Source organism: Benincasa hispida, chromosome 10 (genome assembly GCF_009727055.1).
Source record: "Benincasa hispida cultivar B227 chromosome 10, ASM972705v1, whole genome shotgun sequence".
In the NCBI taxonomy this organism is placed as follows: Eukaryota; Viridiplantae; Streptophyta; class Magnoliopsida; order Cucurbitales; family Cucurbitaceae; genus Benincasa; species Benincasa hispida.
Window position 1 is genome coordinate 2249028 of NC_052358.1, and position 14104 is coordinate 2263131.

At 35.4% G+C, this 14104-nt stretch overlaps 1 protein-coding gene across 4 annotated transcripts; it reads right to left on the reverse strand.

Annotated features, from left to right (window-relative positions):
- Nucleotides 1–5488: 5488 nt before the first annotated feature.
- Nucleotides 5489–13628, reverse strand: LOC120088456. 4 transcript variants are annotated; one of them, XM_039045774.1, is made up of 6 exons: nucleotides 13472–13628; nucleotides 13232–13323; nucleotides 9075–9141; nucleotides 8792–8929; nucleotides 6678–8647; nucleotides 5489–5840 (listed from the first exon to the last, which is right to left on the reverse strand). In XM_039045774.1, exons 4-5 carry the CDS (start codon nucleotides 8884–8886, stop codon nucleotides 6682–6684), a joined length of 2061 nt encoding a protein of 686 aa, XP_038901702.1. In that variant the 5' UTR covers nucleotides 8887–8929; nucleotides 9075–9141; nucleotides 13232–13323; nucleotides 13472–13628; the 3' UTR covers nucleotides 5489–5840; nucleotides 6678–6681. The 4 variants fall into 4 exon arrangements, with proteins under 4 accessions (XP_038901702.1, XP_038901698.1, XP_038901699.1 ...); XM_039045770.1 differs by having other exon boundaries at nucleotides 8792–9141; XM_039045771.1 differs by lacking the exon at nucleotides 13232–13323 and having other exon boundaries at nucleotides 8792–9141; nucleotides 13472–13624.
- Between the last annotated feature and the right edge of the window lie 476 nt (nucleotides 13629–14104).

Genomic DNA, 14104 nt, shown 5'->3' on the forward strand with positions numbered 1-14104 from the left:
GAGGTTGAAAAGATAAGACGGATTCCTTATGCATCTGCGGCAGGTAGCCTTTTGTATGTTATGTTGTGTACTAGGCTCGATATATGCCATGCAGTAAAAGTGGTCAGTACATATCAGTCCAATCCAGGATTTGATCATTGGATAGCGGTCAAGGCCATTTTCAAGTATCTTAGAAGAACGAGAAACTGTATGCTTGTGTGTGGTGTTGAGGAATTGATCCTTATAGGAAACACTGACTCTGATTGAGTATGTTTTCGTTTCTGCTTGTGTAAGGTTCTTCAAAGATATGTCTTGAAACCCATTAATTTCTACTTGAGCATGTTTTCGTTTCTGCCAAAATTAATCAATTAGAGTGTTTATCGATCCTCGTCGCTTCCGTTGCGTACTGGTACCATCCAACAAATATTTTATTGTGCCAAGAGCTTGTTGGAGGGTATCAGCTTAATAGGGGCCAACCTCGTTGTGTGCTGAAGATGGACCTTTAGAAGGCCTATGACTTTGTTAATTGGGACTTTTTGTTTGGTGTTCTTTTGGCCATTGGTACACCTTTGAAGTTTGTGAATTGGATTCGTGCTTGTGTTACATCCCTCTTTTTCTCTGTGATGATTAATGGATCTCTTAAAGAGTACTTTCTTGGTAGGAAAGGGTTATGGACATCTTATCTCGTATGCTGAATAACCCTTCGCCCTCCTTTGTGTTTCATCATAGGTATGAAAAGGTGAGGTTGACTTACTTGTCGTTTGCTGATGACCTCATGATTTTTTGAACGACTAATCATGGTTCGTTGAGTTTAATGCATCATGTGTTGAGTCAGTTTGCGGTGTTATGTGGGTTTATGGCTAATGTGGGTAAGAGCTCTATTTTTGTTACTGGTGTTTCTTGTGATGTGACTAGAGAGTTGGTTAGGAATATGGGTTTGTTCTTGGGTCTTGCCTTTTTGTTGTCTTGGGTTTCCTTTGCTGTCGGGTAGGTTGAAGGTTATGGATTGTGCCCATTGATTCAGAAGATTACTGCTCGAGTTAGAAGTTGGGCTACGAGATTTCTTTCCTTTGCGGGTCGTTTGCAGTTGGTTTGATCAGTGTTGCAGAGTTTCTAGGTATATTGGTCTAGTGTGTTTGTGTTGCCTGGTTCTGTTGCCCATGAGGTTGATCGTATTTTACGGGCTTACTTGTGGAGAGGGCGAATTGATGGTAGGGGGTGTGCGTGTTGCTTGGGATGAGATTTATTTGTCAAAAGCTAAAGGGGGTTTGGGTATCCATCATACTTCTTCCTGTAATGTGGCAACTATTTTGAAATTATTATGGTTATTGCTGGTGCGGTCTGGTTCCTTGTGGGTTACATGGATGGGGAGTATGTGCTTCGGGGTCATTCGTTATAGGCGATTCGTACTGAGATGGAGCGGTCCTAGTGTTTAAGGCGATTTTACGCTGTTGTGATAGACTTAAGCCATTTTTCAGGGTGCAGATTGGTAAAGGAAGGAGATGTTTTATTTGGTGGGACCTGTAGAGGCCATTGTCGAGATGTGTGGGGACCGTGTGATTAATGATGTTGCCAGCTGTCGTGAGGCTAGACTATCAAATTTTTATCTGTTGATGGTTGTTGGCTTTAGCCTTCGGTTTCTTGGGAACTTCTTGAATTGTGGGGTTTGTATCAGGACGTGGAGCCGAGGGTGAGTGGGGAGGATTGTTGAGTTTGGGTACCAAGTGGTAATGGTCAGTTTTGTTGGGAATGTCCTAAAACTCGCAGTTCATAAATTTTGTGTTAAACATTCTATTTATCAATAAAATATTATTGAGTATTTTATTAAATAAAATTGTTGATATTGCATTCTATTATGAAAATCCAGTAAACAAATTCATGGCTATAGTATGAATACTTTAACTTTATGTGGTGACATAATTAGGATCAAGTTATAGTATATAACCTAAATGGCCTATAAGTATATGGATGAGATTGGGTATCTCATCTTGATAACACTATTGGATGCGGCCCATTTTGTATGCTGATACAATAATGTGATCCACAGATCATTCATGTAGAGACATGTGAGTGGGGGCATCCCACGCAATGAGTTTACATAAAACTGGACCTCGAAATAGTCATTTTTCTTTATAATGATCGTTTACTGTTAAAACTGACTATTTCAAACTAAAATGACCTAGGGTAACTCAATCTTAATCCTGAGCTAACTATGAACTTCTGTTTATTCGGGATTATCTTTTGATTTGCATAGGTGAGAGATTCATAAGTGGTATTATGAATCAGTTGTTCAATAAAGGGTCAGTGGGAGCTTAAAGAGCAAGATGTATTTATAGGGGTAAAACAGTAATTTTGACCCAACTGTAAATACGAACAACCTGTAAGGATCGACTTACCGATTATGACTAAAATGGATAGAAATACATCTACAGTGATGAGAGTGCAACTATCGAGCTTGAATGGTATGTCTTGATAGTTGACGAATAGTAATTAATTCAGTTTAAAGAGTTTAACCAATTAATTATAAATCGTTGGAGCTCATGATCTGTAGGTCCATTAAGCCTTTCTACTAGCTCGTAAATTGGATTTATAAATTGAGTATTATTGGATGAAATTTGAAATTAGGGTTATGAATTTGAAACGTTCAAATTCAATTTAGGGTTTCAATTAATTGTATACGATACAGATGAAACGTTTAATTTTATCGAAATTAAACGAAATTGGAGAATCAATTAATATTTAAATTAATTTAAATATTAATTATATGAAATTCAATCATACTAGTGGAATTGATGTTTTTATTAATCTAATATTAAGATATTAAATTAATAATTTAATTAAAAAGTTTAATTAATATTAAAATTAGTTTTATTTAAAATTAATTAATTTGAAATAATTTTGTAAAACTAAATATTTAAATAAAATATTTTATTTAAATATAAAATCGTATTTTAATCGAATTGATTAAAATATGATTAAAATGGGTTTAGTGGATTCCAATTTTGGAAAAATCTACTATGGTGATTAAGTATTTAATCACCAAATTCTCTTGTGAACTGGCTTCCATGCACACCAAAAATCCGCTATGGTGATTAAGTATTTGGTGATTAAGTATTTAATCACCAAATTCCACTTGAGTTTCATTAAATTGATGAAGCTGAAGCTAGCTTCCATGCACACTGCATCTCCATGCATGATCTGAGCTTATAAATTGAAGCTTAATATTGAGAATGAAGGGGCCATGCAGTGTTTTTACACCAAATGTCTACTGCAGTGAAAACCCACTTCCTTCTCTAAAGTTCATCCAAATTTAGCTCAGTTTGAGTGTTTCCACCACACAATCCTCATTTGAGATTAGTAGAAAAGATCTTGGTGGTGGTCTACTTGAAGATTCAAGCTCAAATTTCTGGATTTCTTGCTGAATTCGTGGAGTTTTCTTCAAAGGTAATGTGTAACTCAAATCCTCTTGTGAACTTGTTATGAGTAGCATGTTTTAAACTCAAATTAAGCATAGTTAGAGTGCTTATTGATTTTGAATTCTTCCGTTGCATGTTATCTAACTCCTTCAAGTTCACTATTGCTGGTGCTTGGGAGAGTTTGCGTCTGAGACGTCCTAGAGTGTCCTGGGCTCATCTAGTTTGGTCTAAAGGTAATATTTCAAGGCATTTCTTCTGTGCTTGGCTGGCGGTGAAGGATAAATTAGGTACTTAGGATTGGTTGAGAAGGTGGGATTAAATGGTGGGTGCTGCTTATCTGCTTTGTGTCGATGGGGTGGAGTCCCGAAATCATTTGTTTTTCGATTGTGTGTTTGGGAGTGAGGTTTTAGAGGGTGCGTTGTGTCTGTTGGGTTCGTCTCATCGGGTTGTTGGGTAGGATGTGGAGTTTAGCTGGGTGTGTCGGATGGGGTCAGGTAAGCGTGTTCGGAGTAAGTTACTTCGAGCCTTCTGGTGTGCGTCAATTTATTAAATTTGGCAAGAGAGGAATCGTCGATTGTATGGCGGGCATTTGAGATTGGCATCTTCTTTGTTACAGCTTATTGTCTCTATGGTCCATGTGCGTGCTGTCTCTAGGTGGATTGATCTTCATGGTCTTTTCTAGCTTGTTTGTTGTTTGTTGTCTTTTGCTTCCTCCTGGTTACTATGGTACTTGGATTGTCTCTGGATTGAGGTTTTTTCTTATTATGTTTACTTTTTGCTTATGGTTGGTTTGTCCGTGTCTCTATTTATGGGCTGTGCGTTGTTTATGTAGGTGTTTTGTTTGCTATGGTGTCTTGATTTCGAACTGTGGGATCCCTCTTGTTGTTGTATAATAATATTATCTATTCAAAAAAAAATACTATTACATTTAAAAAAAAACAGTAAGAAGAACTGAAAAATTAAATTGAGTAAGACTTTTGTATAAAACAATCGCCTACTAAATTATTCATGTGAAAAATAGGAAAATTTAGATAACTGTGATATTATACTTATTCATGTGCGTTATATGCGTAAAAGGCCCTTTTTTTAATGTCCAAATATAAACATCTCAAGGTTTATAATTATGGTACTTGAATTTTTTTAAAAATATATATATAACAAAATTTAAGCATATTTTTTAACATCTTAACTGTTGGTGAGTGTATAATACCTTAATCAATTGAAAATTATGCTTAGATGCATCAATGTAGTTTCTTAATTAAATTGTTCATTCTTGGTAAATTTGTGATTGGATTAATTTAAACATGCTTGTGACTTGCTGAGATTGTCTTTACGCAACGCATATCTCTTTTAATAGTTTTTTTTTTTTTTTTTTCAGAACGAAAAACTAAAATAAAAACTATGGCTACGTTAAAATTTTGGGGAAAAAAGAATTTCCTAAACTTTGGAAACTACATCAACTAAAACTATAGCTAATTTAGACCGCCTATTATTTACATTTTGATTTCATTTAAAATCAACTAAATAAAATGATTTCTCTCAAATCCCTGAAAAATTATCACGTAACTTCTTAATGAAAACTCTCATTAATTTTATTTTTTTTTTTTAAAAAAAAACAATACTATCCATCAAATTGCAACATTTCCCTCTAAACGCGAAAACAAATCTTAACAAGTTCATAATTCCATAACTTGAAATCTTTAAATTAAGATGAAATATATATATATATGTATATATATTTCCCCAGCCTGACTTGTTTATACCATCTCTGCGGGAAAATTGGACAACTCTGCCAATATTCAATACATCAGTCTAGGAAGCCATTATAACAACAATATCTACAAATATGAGCTAGTTTGAATGAGTTTCGAGAGTATTAACTTTCTGAGTGAACAATTTCCTCTAAAATATGCCTAAGATGAATTTAACTCAACTAGTACTTGTATTATCAGGTTCAAAGTTAGATATTCGATTTCTCCATCCTACATATTGTTTAAAAAAAAAATCTACTCCCTCGTTCTGGTTGGAGAGGAAGACAGAGATACACATACTGGAGAGATCAGATGATGAGAAAATGTATACTGGAGATCAGATGATGACAACAAATTGCAACATATTTGATTAGCCAAAAAGAAAGAAAGAAAAATAATAAATGCAACATATTTGCTTCATGTCTACACTTCACATTCAGTAAGGCCAGTTAAACAACCTGCTATTTTCATTAGTTTCCTAAAATTATTGTTATTGCTGTAGCATAAGTTAGCAACACAGCTAAAAGGGAAAAATCAACTGTGAGAGAGAGAGAAAGAGACTACCATTTACGACATCTGGTGACTGGTTCCACTAATCAGTCAACGGAAGCAAATAAGAAGAGGTAAAAGTATATGGTTCAGCATAGTCCTTTATACAATGGAGCTCTTGGATGGCCCTTCGTCTTTCACAATCCTATTAGAGAAGAATAACAAAAAGAGCCTTGTATTCAGTTAGTCAACTAAACAGGTTGACGAAAGCTCAACTTACAAATAAATAATGCAATTGTGTCAAGATTAACGATTGGTTAAATTATAAATTTGGTCCTTAGAGGGGTTATTTATGAAGATTTTATCAAACTATAAAGACTAAATTCTAACTTTTAAAACCAAAAGGAATAGGGACTATTTTTTAAGATTTTATCAAACCGTAGAGATTAAATTCTAATTATAAACCATAAAACTAACTTATAACTTTCTCAAAACCATAGGGACCAAATTTGCAATTCAACCTCATTGGTTGACGACATAACGGAGGAAAAACTCCGAACCAATTTAACCATACATGATAGCTCTCCAATTGAAGACTAAAAATGAAAGTTGTCAATCAATAATGCAGATTACAAGAAGTTGACCCCATAGAATTGAATGAAATGAAGAATCTAAATGTCATGACTTGGAACAAGAAAAAGTGAAAATTATCAAATTTTCAAAGTCCACAATGATATGGATGCACCAGTACGAAATTACAAGAAACCAGAATGCAGAAACCAATTCTACCAAGAAAAGGAATCGTGGTTACATTATTAGTAAGTTGCACAAATCATGCCCATTGTGTATTATTATTATTATTATTATTTATTATTACTACTACTACTTTTATATTCATGAATGTTTGGTTCAGCTTATTTGCACTTCGACTAATCATACATTATTTATTAACTGATGCATTCATGCCCGAATCCAAATACGATCATGAAAATTATTTTATATATAAAGACTTTTAAAGTATATACAAGAAAGTTGTTCTTACAAAATCAAACACTCTGCAGTAATTGTTTGCAGGTTGACTTGTTGTGCCCGAGCCCCTTGCATCTGCTGCATTGGAGTTGACGTTTCATCACCTCTGGGGATCCATATCGCTTTGATGTAGGTCGACCAGGTGGACGACGTGTAGGAGGAGGAGTTACAGTAACTGAGGCCTGTAGAGAACCTTTATGTATAGGTAAGTCAACTTGGGGAACAGGATGCACCGACTCTGAATATGTGAGTCTGTAGCTTTCAGTTGTGAAATATCGGGAGCAAAAATCATAAGGGCTTCGGCCAAGACAGCCAAGGACTGCAATTGCATGACTACATGGCAATCCAGTAAGTTGCCATCCTTTACACGTACAATCCCAGTGATCAATATCAACAACTTCAATTGAGTCACCTCGAACTTCAAATGTGCTACCCGCCGATATTAGCACTTGAAGGTTGTGAACCTTATGGCCTTCCTTTTCCAACTTTTCCTCCATGGATGGGGTAAGCCTTGTCAGCCATTGGTCAGAACCTGCCCGCCGTGTATAGATCAATTCCATTATCTTAACCCTAATCACATCAACCATCTGCGTGATGGGCAATTCATGTGCTTCTGATACCCAGCTGTAGAACATCTCTCCAAAGTTTGATGTCATGTGGTTATACCTAGCACCCTCAAAGAATGCATTTGCCCAATTCTGAGGTTCACTTTGTAGGATCCAATTGTAAGCCTCCAGTGATATGCTTTTAATGCTTTCGACGCACCTCTGAAAATTTTCCGGTTTAGGTGCATAAGCAGCAGCATAGAAGTCCTCAACTATGAGCCGCTTCACCTCATGAGAAAATTGTCCTTTCAAGTCTCTAATAAGTTGTTCTGTCAAGTATCTAAGGCAATAACCATGAAACGAGCCCTTGAATATACTAGCAATTGAAACAGTTAAACCCTTCTGTCTATCTGCCACAAACGTTATAGGACAAGACGTTGACAACGCTGATTTTAATTGTAAAAGAAACCAGCCCCAATTATCATCACTTTCTGTATCTACTACGGAAAAAGCAACAGGAAAAAAACCATCATCTCCATCTGCAGCTGTAGCAGCCAATAATGTTCCTTGATATTTTGACTTTAAAGCAATGCTATCAAGGAAAATAAGAGGACGGCAACCCTGTTGGAAACCACTTAAAGAAGCACGGAACGAGACAAAGAGACGGTGAAAACTCGAGTCTTCTTTAGTGTCGCAGGTGGCAAGACTACGAGGATTTGTCTCCATTATTTTTTCACACAAAAAAGGTAACTGATTATATGCTTCTTTATATGAACCCTGAAGCTGCTCCTTTGCTATTTCTTTCCCACGCCAGGCCTGAAAGTAGTTTAATTGTATTCCATATTCCTGTTTGATGTCATGGACGATATCTTTTGGTTTGTAATTTGGGAAAACTTTTAACTTCTCCTTAACAATACTTGCCACCCAACTCCTTGTAGCCTGGTGGCCTGTAGTCGTAACTGCTCCTTCACATGTATGAGTTGGATTCATCTTCTTAATACATATTAATTGAGTGGTTGACAATCTCGATGCATGAATTCTCCAAGGGCAACCTTCAGCCTTGCATTTAACAGTCACCCGATGACTATCATTTTTCTTGTACCTGAATGCAAATTGATGTGCAATGGCATATTTACGAAGTGATTCCCGAAACTCATGAACACTGCTAAACCTTTGACCCACCCCAGTAATGGTATTCTGCCACTGCTGTACACCTTTGCCATTCTTATCATCACTTGAACCAAGAAGAGGAAGAATTGGTGTGATGTCACCTGCTATATCAATGTGGGTAACTAAAGGGTTTGTGTCATCCACAACATCGAGTGCACCATCAAGTGGGATATCGGACTCAATATTATCATCCCCTACACCATGGACAACAGTTAGCGGGGTACCATCAACTGGTACCACTGTTTCTGACAAGGTCGTTCTGCTTGACCTAGGAAATACAGAATGACAACACTTTCATGCTTAGCACAAACTCCAGCAGCTGAAACAGTCTCAACTCTTTAATTATCAGACAAGGGAAACAAACAAAAAACGAATATTAAAAATAAAAAAGCTCAGACATCATGTAAACTACCTACTGGCAGGCAAATTTGAGATGTTGGGAGCCATAACTTCTTCCATGATTACGAAAATATCAACAGTGGTAGAATCTCCATGAAACTTTAACATACGCTTTAGATCCTTGTCATTGGAGAGTGTAATGAGAGTCTTCCTGTTGCCAGGGAGAAAGTATTTAATTGATACAGTGTCCACATCACAATTAAACATTTCTGCTATTTCCACCTTGAACTCATTAAACTTCATTTTATCATCCACGTCAATAGCATGAGCATCTCCTCCATGGTAAGAAAGCATACCATCTCTACCAGTCTCAAATTCACCGCCTGATTGACAAATAGCTATAATTTTCTTCTCGGCCATGACCTACAATGCCATTACATAAACTTCAATTTGAGGACAGATTTTTTCAATAGTGGAGGAAAAATAAAAAGTTAATCATGTCAATAGACTACATTCTAAATAAAATTCAAACTTGTCTTGCGTGCCTATTCAAGGTTAATCATCAAAGTTGGAATTTTCTAAAACAGAACGAAGTATCAAACATCAAGTATACTACCTTATGCATAATCTAAAATGCCGTATTCTGACTTGTGGAGAAGTTCATTGCTTCTAACTTTTGAAAGTATATTGGGATCCCTTCAAGTTCACCAATTAAGTTTTTGGTCTAAATGACTTATATAGCATTAGCACAGAAGGCAAACACAAATCACAACAGCATCATTTTTATTCTCTGTTATTTCATATTAACTGTCTACTTACTGAATAGCACTTTTTTATGAGAAACTTTCAATCATATTGATAATATGAAATTATAAAAGGGTAAACGTGCCATAAGAGATTACATGATGCTATTCCTTTGTGCTATAAGGGAAGTAAGTTTGTAATCACAAAAAAAGAGGGTAAATTTACATCAAGAAAGAGAAGTGTACAAAAGATGATCAATGAACTGTGTGAATTCTGTTTCTCTATCTTAAAAATTACGATGATTATGTTCATTCCAAATAAGCTAAAAAAAGCCTTTGATGAAGAAGTCCCACATAATCACCTTCTCTTTCTTGAAAGGATGACCAATAAGAAACATATTCAATAGGGTAAGCGGGTCATTTGGGAAAACCACTTGGTATTTGAAAGAAGTTAAAATTATCTTCCAAAATGATTAAGCAAATTCACAAAAAAAAATGCTATCCTTGATGCTAATATTTGGAGGGGTCCTATCCCTAAGAAGATTCGGTTCTTTCTGTGGGAGGTTAGCCATAGTAGCATTGACACAACCGATAATCTCATCAAAAAGGCTCCATGGGTGGTGTCTGCTCCATTCATTTTGAAATTATATGCAAGTTTAAAAGTGAGAGTATCATAGTAGAGCTCAAATTACGTGGACTATTTTAACAACATAAGGGAGTTTCAAGGGATCCCCGCTCTCCATAATGCTCGACAAGAGCTACAATTCAGCCAATGCAAAAGGATGCACTTCTCTCTCTCCCACTCTTTATTTCTCTTTTTTTAAAAAATAAAAACAACACCTATCATTGAGACAAAAATGAAAAAAAGGGGTCCCACAGAATAACCACATGCACGCCCACCCAATTGCATAATCACATTCCTCACCTACTGTATCCCTCGGGCCCCCTAACTTCCTTTTCTCTTATGCACATACACTTTGGTGACTTGGGGTCCATCATATTGAGAACATTTTGATATGATAAAACCTAATCTAGCAAAGGATCAAGTTACAAACCCAGCGCCCAAGAGGTTTGTAGGTTTGAATTTTGGTCATCTATCTATTATATAAAATATTCTTCTACGAGTTTCTTGATACCTAATACGGTAAAATATCATATAAATTTATCAATGTTGAATTCGATGAGTGAAAGCAATGAAAAATGAAAATTTACAAGGGACAAAATTTCAATATATGATGTTATTATTTTACCTACATATTATAGAGAAAAGTCACACCCGTGGGGTCCTCCACTAGGGACCAAAATAAAATATAAAATTTATGAGAGATCATGTATTAGAAGGCATAAATACCGGAAGGTTGTGACAACTTTAAAAACCTTGTTTTATGTGCAAGGATCAACTAAAGACCACTAATATTCAACAAAAACAGGATTAAGGAAATTCTGTCCTAAAAAGGATCAACTAAAGACCACTAATAAAATCTATCCTTCATTATATTTTTAGCATATCCATTCTATTGGATAACAATTGGATACTCTACTTGAGAAAGAAAAGATTGGTCGGAACTAGCAATCCTGTGAAAATGGAAATGGTTTCATATTAAAGCTAATATGCAACGAAAGAAAAATGAGATGATGGGAACCTTCAATGAGACAAGCACTTGGCAATAAGGATGACATTGGAATTGAAAATACTTTCATCTCACGTTCAATCTACTTTCAAATCCTCTAACCTTTTTGCAAATGACATTGAGAAAGTAATAGGGCATATGATTCGAGACTGAGGAAATGAATGGAAAGTTAGTCTCCATTTTTTGTCAAAATGAGAACAAAATGGCCATTAATTATATGTCCCAACTAGGTTGCATGGACCTAATATTCCCAGATCTCTTTCTTTTTTTTTTAGTTAAACAACACTTGGAAGTCGAGGAATGTCTTAACCATTTATGCTATGGTCAGATTAGCAACTCCCTACTCTCTTCCATCAAAAGCATTGGGGAAAATTTTTGTCTCGATATTTTGAATGGGAAAAAAGTGTTGGAAACTGGAACCATATGATTATAGCCCTAATCCACAAGATTAATAATCCAAATATAGCAACTGATCACAAGCCAATCATTCTTTGTAACGTGTCTTACAAAATTGTCACTAAGGTCTTGGCAAATTGATTGAAACACAGACTATTATATCAAATGCTTACATTCCAGGAAGAGCAATAACAAACAATGTTATTATAGCTCATGAGTGCATGAAACCAAAAGAAAGGGAGACAGGGAGTGATGGCACCAATACATGACCAAAGCATGCAAGAAAATGTGATGGAGATGCAAGAATGAGACGAATGGGATTTGTTGATTGTTGGATAGATTAATGGATTGCATCATATTAGTCAAAGTCTCAATCCTTATTAATGGAAAACCAAAGGGATGTATATATCCGAACAAAGGAATCCGAAAAGGTGGCTCACTGTCACCCTATCTTTTCCTGTTGTGTTTTGAGGATTTGTCATTGCTGCTACAAGCAGTTACAAACATGAGAATCATTAGCAAAATTTCTATATCTAGTCTGGCCTCTCAGTCTCACATTCTTTTTTTGTATGTAACACGCGCACATAGATGATAACCTTATTTTCTTTAAGGGCCTCAACACCTGAAAGTTTTGTCATTTGCTCAATCCTTAATGATTATGAAAGAGCATGTGAACCTTACAAAGTATGCATTATTCATGTTGTCATGTTGCCAAATGTTAATGATGATTTAGAGGTTTGTCTCCAAAGGTTGTTGGGGCAAAGCTAGTGACTAACCTTGGAAAGTATTTGGCAGTGACAAACCTTGGGAGAAGACCTTTAATATGTAAAGGAAAAGATCTGGAAATCTATCTAAGGGTGGAAGGGGGCACTCTTCTCTGTAAGTGGAAAAGAAATCCTTCCAAAATATGTTGCTCAATAAATCCCTACTCCCACAATGAATTGTTTCGAGCTCCCAAATAAATGTTGTTCTAATTTAATGAAGGCCTTTGCGAGACTTTGGAGCCTAAGGGACTCCTGGGAACAATCCCAAAAAATGCATTGGACAAAGCGGAAAAGGCTCATTGTACCCAAGGAAAGAGGAGGTTCAAAATTCAGGGATATAAAAGGATTCAACAAAACCTTACTTGGGAAAACTAGTGTGGAGGACAATGACCAAGTAACACCTCTTGGCATCTAACCTACTTCCAAACAAGATATTACAACAATGGGTTCAGGGAACGACATCAAGGTGTAAAAGGAAATTTGGATGCTGGGGATCTTGGCATTCAGACCTATCACCCCTCTAACTAAGATCCAGGACTTACTTGTCTCCAGTCTAATAAATCCAAATGGTTAATGGGACAACCAAACTCCAAAAATATCTATATATACAATAAAAAACCACGTTTTTATTGAAAACAATGAAAGAACACAAGACCATACCAAAAAAAAGAGGCTCCAACAAAGGAAGTCTGACACTAATTCAATCGGACAACCAAAAGATGGAGAACATATTCCTAACTGATACGTGGAGATTATCAGAAAGATCCCTCTCAGTAAGGCTAATTATCTGACCTGGCACTACTCTTCTAATGGAAATTATAATGTAAAGACTGGCTGCAAGCTCCATGTGACATTAACATACAGTGCAGAATCCTCATAAAATTCAATTACTACACTAAGCAATGCCAGAATCTTTGGACACTTGACATCCACATTAAAATCAAACTGCATATTTATAAAAATTTCCAAAACTATTTACCGGTTATGAAGGTACTTCAGAACTGAGGCAGTGTGGAAGGCAACGGGTTAACCAGCTAAATTGAATAATCAATACCAAGAATTCAATGATATCTGAGAACAAATGGAACGAAAATCTTTAACAAAAAGGAGATGGAGCTAAGCATGACAACCTTGGGCCCAATGGAACAATCGAAATAAGCAAATCAATGGACAAAGCTTATAGGACCCGACAATTAAAAGTGATTGAATCTTTGCTTACATTCAGGAGATCGAAAGTTTGAATGCCGGACGATTGTTGGTCATTGAGGATACTTACCGCTCTAACCCCGGATGAACTCGAATCCGTTCCAAAAGTTTTCTAGGTTTTTTTCTTTTTCCTTTTTTTTTTCTTTGAGAAAAAAAGAAAAAAATAATTAGAGAGAACAAATTATAGGTTAAAGACAAAATATGTGCTGCAATTTTGGATAATAATACGTATTTATATATCAAGCAAATGATTCGAGTTTTAATGCTCGAGTCAATATATTATTGTTATTATTTATTATTTGAGAAGGCAACACCAAAACAAAAGTTAATGAATGAAAAAAAAGTTAGAGAAATAAATCTATTAAAAAGAAGTAAACCAAAATATTTACCTATTAGTTCGTGATATTTGGTTATATTTAAAAATATTTTCAATAATTTTATGATTTAAAATAATTTTTTCTTAAAAATCAATGTATATAATTTTTTTAAATAATAAAAAGGTTAAGAAAAGAAATCTAATTGAGTGAAAAATCTAAACCTTCTTTTGGTAACGTTTTTGTTTTTTAAAATTAAACTCATGAATATTAGTTCTATCTTCAAATTTCTTCCTTGGTATCTACTTTTCTATCAATAGTTTAAAAAATCG